Source organism: Bison bison, unplaced genomic scaffold, assembly GCF_000754665.1.
Source record: "Bison bison bison isolate TAMUID 2011002044 unplaced genomic scaffold, Bison_UMD1.0 scf7180017864383, whole genome shotgun sequence".
In the NCBI taxonomy this organism is placed as follows: Eukaryota; Metazoa; Chordata; class Mammalia; order Artiodactyla; family Bovidae; genus Bison; species Bison bison.
The window spans coordinates 3,317,366-3,331,353 of NW_011494955.1; the positions used below are offsets into that span (position 1 = coordinate 3,317,366).

At 42.2% G+C, this 13,988-nt stretch overlaps 1 protein-coding gene across 1 annotated transcript in view; it reads right to left on the reverse strand.

Annotated features, from left to right (window-relative positions):
- Window positions 1–3,895, reverse strand: part of FAM186B (family with sequence similarity 186, member B) — a 16,333-nt gene extending 12,438 nt beyond the window's left edge. Inside the window, exons 1-2 of the mRNA XM_010857775.1 lie at window positions 3,795–3,895; window positions 2,266–2,491 (exon numbers count right to left, since the gene is read on the reverse strand). Coding sequence (XP_010856077.1) covers window positions 2,266–2,491; window positions 3,795–3,890 — 322 coding nt within the window. The 5' untranslated portion in view covers window positions 3,891–3,895. The remainder of the gene's footprint in view (window positions 1–2,265; window positions 2,492–3,794) is intronic.
- Between the last annotated feature and the right edge of the window lie 10,093 nt (window positions 3,896–13,988).

Consider the following 13,988-nt stretch of genomic DNA (forward strand, 5'->3'; position numbering starts at 1 on the left):
TCCCTCCAAAGAAATCCCAGGACTGATCTCCTTCAGAATGGACTGGTTGGATCTCCTTGCAGTCCAAGGGACTCTCAAGAGTCTTCTCCAACACCAATCATCAGGGAAAAGCAAATCAAAGTCACAATGAGATATTACCTCAGACCTGTTAGGATGGCAATTATGTAAAAGATACGAGATAACAAGTATTGGTGAGGACAGGAAGAAAAGGGGCCCTTGTGCACTGTTTATGGGAGTGTAACTTGGTATAACCATTTTGGAAAACAGGTTCCTCAAAAAATTTAAAATGAATTACCATATAATCCAGCAATCCTACTTCTGGGTATATAACCATAGGAAACAAAATCACTGTCTCCAAGAGATATCTGCATGCGCATGTTCAGTGAAGCCCATGTTACAAGAGTCAAGGCATGGAAGCAACCTAAGTGTCAGTCAATGGATGAACGGATAATGAAAATGTGGTATATATAAAGAAATACAGATAGTCCCCAACTTCTGACTTTTTGACTTTACAATGTGAAAGTGATATGCATTCAGTAGAAATCTTTGAATTTTTATCTTTTCCCATGCTAGCCATAAATGGTATGATACTCCTATGATGCTGGCACTAACAGCAAACTGCAGCTCTAAGTAGCCACACAATCACAGGAGTAAACAGCAAATACACTCGCAACCATCTGTATGCATACGGTCATCCTGTTTTTCACTTTCAGTATAGTCTTCAATAAATTATGTGAAATATCCAACACTTTATTATAAAATAGGCTTTGTCTTAGGTGATAAGCTAACGGAAGTGTTCTGAATAGGATAGGCTAGGCTAACCTGTTTGGTCGGTTAAAGTGAAAGTGCTAGTCACTCAATTGTGTCCAACTCTTTGGGACCCCGTGGACTGTAGCCTACCAGGCTGCTCTGTCCGTGGAATTCTCCAGGCAAGAATACTGGAGTGGGTAGCCATTCCCTTCTCCAGGGGATCTTCCCGACCCAGGGATGGAACGCAGGTCTCCTGTGTTGCAGGCAGATTCTTTACCATCTGAGCCACTAGGGAAGGTTAGGTGTATTAGGTACATTTTTGATTTATGGTATTATAACTTAGGATAGGGTTATTGGGATGTACACCCATCATAAGCTAAGGAAGATCTATATTATTAAGTCACAACAGAGAAGGAAATCCTGCCACTCGTGACTATGGATGGACCTTGAGGGTATTACACTAAATGAAATAAATCAGACAGGGAAATGGAAACAAAAAAATGCTGAGCTGACAGAAACAGAGTAAACTGGTGGTTATCAGAGGCTAAGAAGTGAGAGAAATGGGGAGATGTTGGTTAAAGGTACAAACTTTCAATTATAAGATGAATAAGTTCTGGGGATCTAATATACAGCATGGCGACTACAGTTAACGCTGTATTGTATACAGGCATATCTTGTTTAATGGCATTTTGTTTTATTGCTCTTTGCAAATATTGCATTTTTTAAAAACTGAAGTTTTGTGGAAACCCTGCATGGTCAGATGATGGTTAGCATTTTTTAGCAATAAAGTATTGTCAATTAAGGTATGCACATTGTTTGCTTAGATATAATACTATTGTACACTTAATAGACTACAGTATAATAAAAACATAACTTTTATATGCACTGGGAAACCAAAAAATTCTTATGATTCACTTTATTGTGATATTTACTTTATTGTGGTGGTCTGGAACTAAACCTTCAATATCCAAATCTGAAATTTGCTAAGAGAGAAGATCTTAAATGCTCTTACCATACACACAAAAAAAGGGAAGCTGTGAGATGATGTGTTATTGCAATAATCATTTCACTGCATACATATACATATAAAATAATCACATGTACACTTAACATTTATACAGTGTTGTTTGTCAATTATATCTCAATAAAGCTGGAAAAAGAAAACAGTGTGAGTTTGCATTTAGTTTCTGTCTCGCTAAAAAATGAGATATAATAATGAACCCATGACTTAGGCTTCATCACACAGGCATCTAATGTCACAATCTGTTATGTTTTGGACAATGACACATTTGTCTCTCTAGGGAGTAGAGGTGACGTGCTATGTCATGAGTGGGTGATGTTTTCACTGGCGAGGCACTACGATGTGTCTTTTGCTCCTTCTGCACCCACCACCCTGCCCTTGCTCCCATCAAAGGCTGGCCTAGGGTGGGGAAAGAAGGAGGTTGAGTGAGCTGGAACCAGAGTCACTAGGGGAAGGAACCCACCCTTAGGACTGCACCCCCCCTGCAAACTCACCCCAGTCACCTAGCCAGTGAAGAATTTCATACAAGTTCTTCTCTTTAGTCTTAGCATCTTCGGAGAAGGAGGATATTTTCTCCAGCAAGATGAATCTGTTCTTGCCCTTCTGCTGTGGCTGGGGAGGTTTCGCCTTTTTTTTAAAATCATATCCTAATTCTTCCTGGAAGCGGTTGATGACACAGTTGACATTGTCCAAGATTTCTGAGAGCTGGGAAGAAATATTCTACACGGGAAGCAGTAGATTGTAGTGTTTAGGAATGTAAACTCTGGCACCAGATGCCATGTCCCAGTTATGTGATCTTAAACAAGGCAGTTAAACCTCTCGGGGCCTCAGTTTTCTTATTTGTAAAGTGGGGATCATTATAATAACTATCTCACAGAGTTTTAATAAAGATTATACGAGCCAGTATTTGTAAAGCACTTAGGTCAGCACCTGGCACAGAAAGTAAGTGTTAGCTTTAATTACTCTCATTTCAATTATTAAGACCAGGTCAGGGAGAGAATACAAAAAATCCACAGTGAACATTTCTTCAGAATTTCAGAATTTGCAGGGACTTCTGGACATCTCTCCTCACAAGGATCCAGAGGCAACAGACTAGAAAAATGAGGCCCCAAGAAACCCAAGGATCAGAAAAGTGAAAGTGAAAGTCGCTCAGGTGTGTCTGATTCTTTGTGAGCACATGGACTATACAGTTCATGGAATTCTCCAGGCAAGAATACTGGAGTGGGTAGCCTTTCCCTTCTCCAGGGGATCTTCCCCACCCAGGCATCGTACCTGGGTCTCCTACATTGCAGGCGGATTCTTTACCAGCTGAGCCACAAGGGAAGCAAGGATCAGAGATTCCCATTTAAAAATGAGAGTTTCTAGGGCTCAGCTTGGGGAGATTCTGATAGGTTGCCAAGAACAGACCTGAAATCATGAACTCTGGGCCCCTTCTGCCCTGGTATGGAGAAAGCAATGGCAACCCACTCCAGTACTCTTGCCTGGAAAATCCCATGGACGGAGGAGCCTGGTAGGCTGCAGTCCATGGGGTCGCTAAGAGTCGGACACGACTGAGTGACTTCACTTTACTTTTCACTTTCATGCATTGGAGAAGGAAATGGCAACCTACTCCAGTATTATTGCCTGGAGAATCTCAGGGACAGGGGAGCCTGGTGGGCTGCCGTCTATGGGGTCGCACAGAGTCGGACATGACTGAAGTGACTTAGCAGCAGCATCTGCCCTGGTAGGACCCACCACCATGGTCTCAGGGCCATCCTAGGGCTTCCCTTGGGCTGTCCTCTTCCTGGACCCATCGCTGGCCTCGGTGGGGGGGCGGGGAGCGAGATTTGATTCCAGATCACCCTCCAGAGGCCAATCTATAGGAGGTGAATATTTTGCACTAAGCTATCCATAAACCCAGCTTGCTGAGGATCCTGAGGCCCCACAGGGGCCCAGAGCTGGAATCTTGCCCAAATCTGGCATCAGTCCCTGGCCTCCCCATCAGACCCCAACAGAAAGGTGACATTTTCATCTCAGAGGTTACCTCCTGAGCCCGAGTTAGCTGGGCAGCCTCAATCCTTGAGATGATGGCTTTCACTGACGCAGGGGTCACCAACTGTGGGGGTTTATCTTTCTCCATCTTGGATCACTCTGTCAGTCACAAAGACGTCCTGTGCCTCTGGTGCAGGGGCCTGCCTGAACACACAGTGTTGGCTGCTTGGGGGTTAAGGACTCCAGGGCAGCTCCTGACCCCTCTTCCTAGCTGCAGCTCCCTGTAACTGCCAGGTGACAGGTTCCAACTGACCTTCTTTCTTCCAATGACATCATCAGGTTGACTGGAAGAATGACTTCCTGTCATCTATCTGCTTGATTATCTAGCTTTTTATCCATATCCATCACCTAATATATATTAACTTGGCCTACTGCTTTTTAAAAAATCATTAAATGCTATGCTCCCAAACTAATATTAATGGCTAAAAGTAGTAAAAAAAAAATTAGAAAAAGTTATTTTCCCAAAGAAGTTTTTTAAAAAAATTACAACCAACCAATAACTAATGGGAATACATTTCAATTTACACCAAGAGTCAGGGCTTAATCAATACTTTCACTAAAGATAATCATCAGATACCAGAGGCCTTTTTAAAACAAATGATTAAAATGGACATTGTTTCATGCCCAGGACTAGAACTTTGCCTGGTATATAATAGGCACTTAATAAACATTTGTTGAATTAATGAATATGTAAGAAAAATACATATATGTGCAAATTATTCTTCCATGCTTCCGGGCTTCCCCAGTGGTTCAGACTGTAAAGCGTCTGCCTTCAATGCAGGAGATCTGGGTTCGATCCCTGGGTTGGGAGGATCCCCTGGAGAAGGACATGGCAACCCACTCCAGTACTCTTGCCTGGAAAATCCCAAGGACGGAGGAGCCTGGTAGGCTACAGTCCTTGGGGTCGAAAAGAGTCGCATACGACTGGGCGACTTCACTTCACTTCATTCTTCCATGCTACTGAAACATTTAACAGATAAGGAATTAAACATTGTAAGTTCAGTTCTCAGCAGTGCGATAGCCACTTAAAAACATGTCACCTGACACCCACCCGTCTTTTACATACTATCATTCATTCACTATGGGCTTCTCCTATGGCTCAAGCTTATTCAAAGTTAATTCTTTCATTGTCTCACTCCTGCAATGAACACTTATTGGTAACATTTAATGTTTCAGGCATGAAGCTAGGTGCTAGAAATACAGAAGAGTGAGACCTAGTTCTGCCTTTGAGGTACTCACATCCTGCTTTATGGATTCCTATCCATACATCTGGCACTGGATTCCTTTAATCCCTTGTGATTTCAGAGCATGTTGTAGTTTACAAATAACTTATTCATCCTTACAAACATGTTTGAGAGCCAGCTGAGGCTCAGAGTTATGAGATTTATCTAAAGTTACAGGGCTAGCAAGTACAGAATCAGGACTTCAACCTGCTTTTTTGATTCCCCGTCTGGGGTCCCTTCCTCTTTTTTCCTTTCTCTCCCTCTCTACTTTTTCTTTCTCTTGAAGATGATCATGCTACTGCTGCTACTGCTAAGTCACTTCAGTCGTGTCTGACTCTGTGCGACCCCGTAGACGGCAGCCCACCAGACTCCCCCGTCCCTCGGATTCTCCAGGCAAGAATACTGGAGTGGGTTGCCATTTCCTTCTCCAATGCATTAAAGTGAAAAGTGAAAGTGAAGTCGCTCAGTCATGTCCGACTCTTCGAGACCCCATGGACTGCAGCCTACCAGGCTCCTCCGCCCATGGGATTTTCCAGGCAAGAGTACTGGAGTGGGGTGCCATTAAATAGATGATCTAAATAAGCTAATTAAAAGATAGACTATAAGATTCAATTAAGAAAAACCCAAGACTCAAACTATGTTCTGTCTACAGGAAACACACTTTAAATAAAAAGACACACATTGGTTAAAAGATGGAAAGAAATAAACTATGCCAATACTAGTCAAAAGAAAGCTAGAGTGACTACATCAATTTCAGATTTTATTTTATTTTTTACTTTTTGGCCACATGGCACGGCATGTGGGATCTTATTTCCCTGACCAGGGATTAAACTAGCACCTGCTACATTGGAAACTTGGACCGCCAGGGAAGTCCCAATTTCAGATTTTAGAACAAGAAAGATTAGCAAAGTTAAAAAGGGAGGTGTCCTTTTTAAACCCATAAACTCCATGATAGAGGTGTCAACTAATAAAAGTGATGTAATCCTATATATATTTGAACCTAATAACAGCTTCAAAATATATGAAGCAAAAAACTTACAGAAGTGAAAGGAGAAATGGATAAATCCACAATTTCTGTTAGAGACTTCAACACTTTTCTTTCAGCAACTGGAAAAAGTAGAGAAAAAAAAAAGCAAGAATACAGAAGTTTTCAAAAATACTGTCAACCAACTTGACTCAATTGACATTTATAGAACACACCACCAAACAACAGCAGGATGCCTTATTTCCAAATGCATATGGAATAATAATCTGGACCATAAAACAAATATCAATAAGCTTAAGATTAGAATCATACAAAATCTGTTCTCAGATCACAATGGAATTAAACCATAAGCCAATAATTAAGAGGTATGTGGGAAAATTCCCAAATGTTTGCAAATTAAACAACATACTTCTATAAAACTCATGAATCAAAGAAGAAATGACAAGGAGAACTATGAAGTATTTTGAACTGAGTGAAAATGAAAAATTGACATATTAAAATTTATAGGATGCTGCTAAAGTAGTGCTTAGAGTAAGAAACTAGATAAGTAATTACAGAGAAACTGAAGCAGAAGGGAATCGTATGGATAAGAGTAAATAAATAAAACAAACAAACAAAGATAGAGAAAATCAGTGCAATCACCCAAATCTGGTTCTTTGAAAAGATTAATAAATTGAAAAAGCTCTATCCAGCTTTCATCAGGGGGGAAAAAAGACACAATTTACCAACATCAGGAATAATAAAGGGGACATCACTACAGACTCTATAGTGGAAAATAATGAGAGTATTATGAAAAAACTTTATGCCAATAAACTTGATAAATTAGATGAAATAGACAAATTCCTTGAAGGATACAACCTATTAAAGCTCAATAAGAAAGCAAAACCCTGAAAAACCCTGTATCTACTAAAGACATTGTAATTAAAAACCTTTCCCTTAAGGAAGACTCCAGCCCCAGATAACTTCATTGGTAAATTTTGCCAAAGATTTAAGGAAAACATAATACAATTCTATATACACTATTTGAGAAAGTTGAACAGTAACGGAATACTTCTCAAATCATTTTATGCAGTTAGCATTGTCTTGCTACAAAAAACAAGACAGAATATTATAAAAGCACAGACCTGATATAGACATAAAAGAAAAGAAAATAGAAGCCCTTGACAGGAAAAAAATTATTTGCAAAACATGAATTTGATGAAGGACTTGTATTCAGAATATATAAAGAACCACTATGACTCAATTACAAAAAGGAAAACAATCCAGTTGTTAAATGGGTAGAAGATGTGAATAGACACATCACTGAAGATATTCACGGGCTTCCCTGGTGGTCCAGTGGTTAAGAATTCGCCTGCCAATGCAGAGGATACGGTCTGATCCCTGGTCTAGGAAGATCCCACAGGCCAAGGGGTAACTAAGCCTGTGGCCACAACTACTGAGCCTGTGCTCCAGAGCCCGGGAACCACAACTGCTGAAGTCCACACAGAGAGAAGCCATCCCCAGTGAGAAGCCCGCACCACAGCCGAGTAGTCCCCCTCTTGCTGCATGTAGCACAAGACCCAGCACAGCCAAAAATACATAAATAAATCTTAAAAAAAGAGAAGGTTCTCAAAAGGTAAGTAGGCAATAAAAAGATTCTCAACATCATTAGTCATTAGGGAAATACACATAAAATCACAACTTGTTAGCCACAATAAAAAGCGTGAACACACCAAGTGTTGAGGAGGATGTTGGCATGTGAAATCCTCGTTTATTACAGGTGAGCATGTAAAATGGTATGGCCACTTAGAAAGCTGCTTGGCAGTTTAAAAAAAAAATTAAATATCTATTCCATACAATGCAGCAAGCCCATTCCTAAGTATTCACCCAAGAGAAATTAAAACATATCCATACAAAGACCTATACACAAATATTCATAAACAGCTCTATTTGTTATAGCTCAAAACTATAAACAATCTAAATGTCCATCAACTGGTAAATGGATAAACAATGAAATGTACCACTCTGTATTTTTAAAAAAGAATGAACTACTGATACATGCAACAACATGGATAATCTCAAAAGCTTCATACCAAGCGAAAGAAGGGCAGACACAAACTACTACAAACTATACACTCCACTTTTATGAAATTCTAGAAATGTAAAACTGCTGTGACAGAAAGGAGGTTAGTTGATGCCAGGAGCCAGATGAGGGAGATTCAACTGACTGCAAAATGGAACAAAGAAGGTCTCTGAGGGAAGGAACTGTTTTATGTCATGATTAATTCACTGCACCCTACACTTCAAATTGGTGAACTTTATTATGGGTAAACTATACGTCAATAAAGCTGATTTTAAAAAAAATTATTTATTTATTTGGCTGTACTGGGTCTTAGTTGCTGTTTGTGGGCTCTAGTTCCCTAATAAGTGAAGTCGCTCAGTTGTGTCCGACTCTTTGCAACCCCATGGACTGTAGCCTACCAGGCTCCTCCCTCCATGGGACTCTCCAGGCAAGAGTACTGGAGTGGGGTGCCATTGCCTTCTCCAGGGTTCCCTAATAACTAGGGCTCAAACCCACGCCCCTTGCTTTGGCAGTGCAGAGTCTTAGCCATTGGACCACAAAGGAAATCCCAAAGCAGACTTTTATATACTTTTTTAAACTTTAAAAATCATTTATTTTTGACTGCTCTGGGTCTTTGTTGCCACACACAGCCTTTTTCTAGTTGCAGTGCACGGGCTTCTCATTGCAATGGCTTCTCGTGTTGCGGAGCATAGGCTCTACAGGGTGTAGGCTCAGTAGAGGCTTCAGAGACGTCCCCCAAACTGATTTTTAAAAATGTAATGTTCTATAATGTTCAAGGCTGTGGAGGGATTGTGGGCAGACAGCACAAAGGACTGGAAGTTAGTCAGGAGGGTATAAGGAAAGAACTCTTTCTCTTTGCTCAGGTGGCAAATCTTCCCTATTTCATTCCCTTTACCATTGAGGCTGGGACGCTCCCTCCTCCAAGCCCCTCTCCCATGCAGGCCAATAGCAGAACCTTCACCACAGTTCAAGGGTCACACTAGTTGATCACCAGCTCAAAAGAGATGTTTGCAAACATTTAAAAAAGCAGCTGGGGACTTTTCTAGTGGCTCAGTGGTTAAGAATCCGCCTGCCAATGCAGGAGACACCGGTTCGATCCCTGGTCCGGGAAGATCCTACGTGCCAAGGAGCAACAAAGCCCGCGCGCCACAACTACTGAGCTTGTGCTCTAGAGCCTGGGAGCCGCAACTATTGAAGCCCACACGCCCTAGAGGCCCTACTCTGCAACAAGAGAAGCCACTGCAATGAGAAGCCTGTGCACCACAATTAGAGAGTAGTTCCCGTTTGCCACAACTAGAGAAAAGCCTGCATAGCAATGAAGACTCAGAACAGTCAGAAGAAATAAAAATAAGTACATAAAATTATAAAAAAAAACCCAGCCAACCCCCTTCTGCAAGCAAAGCCTTTTGTAGAACTTCACTATCTAAAACAGACACAAGCAATGTCTTATTAGAACACATTTGTAAGTTAAACTTCCTATCTCTGTTATAAAATCATTCAATGTCAACTAGCCTGTTTTGACAAAACCAAAAATTTGAAATGTAGGACATCTGAATGTTCATATTTTTAAACTACTGTTTTACAAATAGTTAAAAGATATTTAAAGTTTCTGGGTAAAAATGGTAGATTGAACACATGTATCTAATTTTGCTCTACTAAAAATACACTAAAACTATAGCAAAGGGATTTGTTTTTTAGGGCATAAATGCACAAAGACAGGAAAACAGGAGAGGAGACAAGAGTGAAATACTTTAGGAAGCTAGATGAGTGGTTTCTGACAGAACAGAGAAGGATGAATCCTTGGACTGTAGTGTGGCAACCATATGGCAAATGGAATTGGTTGTGCCAGACTGCTGACCACCCCGAAAAGGCAGGCCTAAAGATGGGACTCCAGAGGTTCCCCGAAGTGAAGTTCTTAGAGACAAGTCCACTCACGTACCTGAGCCCACAGAGCACAACTGTTTCTAACTGGGATTTTGGTAACCCATCCTTAATGTGAGCAGACAACAAAGGATTATAAAAGCAAAGAATATACATGAAAGAAACCAGAATCACAGGAAAAGAAATTTAGAGAAAACAGCAATTATGTGAAAGAAGAAAATTTAAACAAAAGGATCATTAATAGTGTCAGAGATGTGTGCAGGTGCTCAGTGGCGTCTGACTCTTTGAGACCTCGTGGACTGTCGGCCACTGGGCTCCTCTGTCCATGGGATTTCCCAGGCAAGAACATTGGGGTGGGTTGCGATTTCCTTTTCCATCTGAATTACAGGAGTTACAAAAAAGAAATGAGAGAAAATGGCAGGGAGGAAATCATAAATGGGTGAGTCAAGACTACTTCCCAGGGGACTTCCCTGGTGGTCCATGGCTAAGATTCCATGCTCCCAATGCAGGGAGCCTAGGTTCGATCCCCAATCAGGGAACCAGATCCCACATGCTGCAACTAAAGATCTTGCATGCCTCAACTAAGAATGGGCACAGTCAAATAAATAAATAAAATTTTAAGAAACATTATTTCCCAGAAGTCATTGAGTGCCCAGCACTACAAATAGCCTCTCCCAGACATATCACTGTCATTTCAGAAAACTGAAGACAAGGAGAAGTTCAGAGGGAGGGGGAAAGTCACTTATGAAGGATAAGGAATTAAAAGACTTTGGACATCTCAAGAGCAGTGATGGAAGCTAGAAAGTAATATCACAATGCCATCATAATTTCAAAGAAATTCAGGCCCAGCCAAACAATAGAGCAAGTGTCAGAATAGAATGATGGTAATGTCAAATGTGCAGTTTCCAAATAATTTACCTTCTCCTTTCTGGGGAAGCTTCTAGAAGATGGTCTCCTCAAGAGGGTATAAGTTAAAAAAGAGAAAGATATAGAAAATGGCAAATAAAAGACCTAACAAAGGAGAGAGGCAAAGAAAATGCCTAGAAGGATGAGAAAGGAGATGCTAGGTGAAGCAAGGGGGTGGGAGGATAAACATATTGGAGCAGGTCAGAAGGCTCCAGATGTCATCAAGAAGATGAAATTGATAGGATATCTCCTGTATCTACACATTCTGAGAAGAGATTTAGGCAACTGCGGGAAGATTCTGAGGCAGATTTTGTGATAAACACATAGAAAACTAAACAAATGAAAAAACAAGATAATTACTAATTCCAGGAAACATAAAAAGTGCAGGAAAGGAAGAGTAATCAAAGTTTTTTACAAGGCTCAATTGTGAATAGCATATGTAGTCACAGCATCGTAAGAACTGAAAATTCAACGAACAAAAATCATCAAATTTATTTTGGCAGATAGGAGATAAGAAGAAGGTATGAGCAGTGGGGAGAGAGGAAGGGGAAAGAGTTAAATCCTCAATCCTGCCCCTATTATTTGTGGGGCCTTCGACAAGGCCCCACAAGATTACAGATGGAGACTCACATACTACATATCTTAATGTTACAAACTAAGACAACACACTGTTAAAGAAAATACCTTCCAAGCTCCTAACTTAACAAATATACTTTCCTAAGGACCTACCTAAAAGGCCAGGCTCTAAATTACAATTTTGGGAATCCTGAGTTCTACAGTAGAAAATAGCAGCCCCTAGCCTCTGACTCTTGCCTGACCCCCTTCCTTTCTGCCCTTGCCTCTGTCCTGCAATGAGAGAGCCTCGCATAAGGTCCTGTGGACATCCCAGCTTGTGCTCATTCCTCTTGCTTGAATAGCTGTTCCCTGGCTACCCCTCAGTCCTAGGAATGCCCACATTATCAGCATGGTCTCCCTGGGGAGGAAAGACCCAAGGAAGAAGCTGGTGCAGGCCCAGGAAGCAAGCTGGGCAGGGAATCCCAGGGTTCCAGGTATTCAGAATATCATCTATTAGAGGGTAAGTGGGCTTTGGGTCTGGAGGAGGGCATGGCAACTCACTCCAGTATTCTTGCCTGGAGAATCACTTGGACAGAGGAGCCTGGCAGGCTACAGTCCATAGGGTTGCACAGAGTTGGACACCACTGAAGCGACTTAGCATGCAAGAACGGGCTTTGGGTAGGCACATTCCCTTGGGTGCCTCACTCTGAAGGGAGGGATACAGCTGGAGGAGGGTCAAAGCTATGAAGATAAATGCCAAAAGAAACAGTTTAAAAGAGCTGAATATGGCTGAAGAGGTAGAGATGATGGAGGAAGGGCTCTGCTGTGTCTATGTATTCTTAAAAATTATCTCATTTAAAAAAACACTGTAAAAATAAAATATGATTAATAAAAGTTTATGGAGCCCCTGAACCATTGTGTTATGCCTAGAGGTCTCAATAACAACATTTGAAAGCAACAGGACTAGACCCTCTTTGAGCCCATCTAGTATTACAATGCGGAGAAGGCAATGGCACCCCACTCCAGTACTCTTGCCTGGAAAATCCCATGGACGGAGGAGCCTGGAAGGCTGCAGTCCATGGGGTCCTGAGGGTCGGACACGACTGAGCGACTTCACTTTCACTTTTCACTTTCATGCATTGGAGAAGGAAATGGCAACCCACTCCAGTGTTCTTGCCTGGAGAATCCCAGGGATGGGGGAGCCTGGTGGGCTGCCGTCTATGGGGTCACACAGAGTTGGACACGACTGAAGCGACTTAGCAGCAGCAGCAGTATTACAATGAAAACCACATGGTTTGCGAATTCCCTGGTGGTCCAGTGGTTAGGGTCGTCCCTTCCACTACAGCCGGCAGAGGTTCCAACCCTGGCTCAGGAACTAAGATCCCCACAAGCTGTATGCTGCCAAAAAAACACTCCCAAACCAACTCCCTCCAAATGAAGTTTCTCTCTGCAGTGGCCTTAAGAATGACTCTCTCTTCCTTTCCGCCTGTTTGTCACCTTTAGAACTTCTACTTCCTATTGGTCGTTTTCCTATCTCTCACCGGCTAGGCTCTCAGCTTCCGGCAATCGGACGCAGGTGAGAGTTCTTTGTATCTTCAAGATCTAGCACTGTACCAAGCACAGAGCACAGGCTCAGCTAAGTGTGAATAAATAAAGAAAAAAGGAAATACCTTTACCTGGGCTTTGGAGGGAAGATGTTCCACCTTTCTGCACCCGAATGCCTGGAGCTCTGTAAGTTACTAGCCCTGCGACGTTGAACAGTCATTAAATAGCTTTAGGCTATAATTCCTTTCGGAGAAGGCAATGGCACCCACTCTAGTACTCTTGCCTGGAAAATCCAGGAGAAGCCTGGTGGGCTGCAGTCCATGGGGTCGCTAAGAGTCGGACACGACTGAGTGACTTCACTTTCACTTTTCACTTTCATGCATTGGAGAAGGAAATAGCAACCCACTCCAGTATTCTTGCCTGAAGAATCCCAGGGACGGGGAAGCCTGGTGGGCAGCCGTCTATGGGGTCGCACAGAGTCGGACGCGACTGAAGCGACTTAGCAGCAGCAGCAGCATAGTTCCTTTATCTGTGCAACATAATATCTATCTCACATCTTTATTCCTAAAATGAATTGGGCTCCTCACCTCACTATTTCACCACTTGGTGGGAGCCAGTCTCAAATGAAGCAACACTGGAGTCACGTGAGAAACACGTGTACAACGCACGAGGGCAGGATTTACGGAGATCTGTTCACTTTTACTTTTTCCACTGCTATTTGCCCAGTGTCTGCACACTTCCTGGCACATTAACAGGTGTTCAAAATAAATAGCTGTTGAATGAGTGAATTAAAGTGCTAAAAATAACTATGCATTGAACAAAAAACGCTTTGCGAAGTGCAAAGATACCCCTATATTCAGAATGAATACTTGGGTCCCGCCTCTGGTCCTCAGAGCAAGCGCACGAGCCGCTCCATGCGCTTGGGCAGCCCAGCACGAAGGCCAAGAAGCGGAGGGCGGAGGTCGGAGGCCTGCAGGCAGGGCGGGAAAGCAGGGGAGTAGCGGGTGCGCGCTCAGGGGTCAAGCTCCA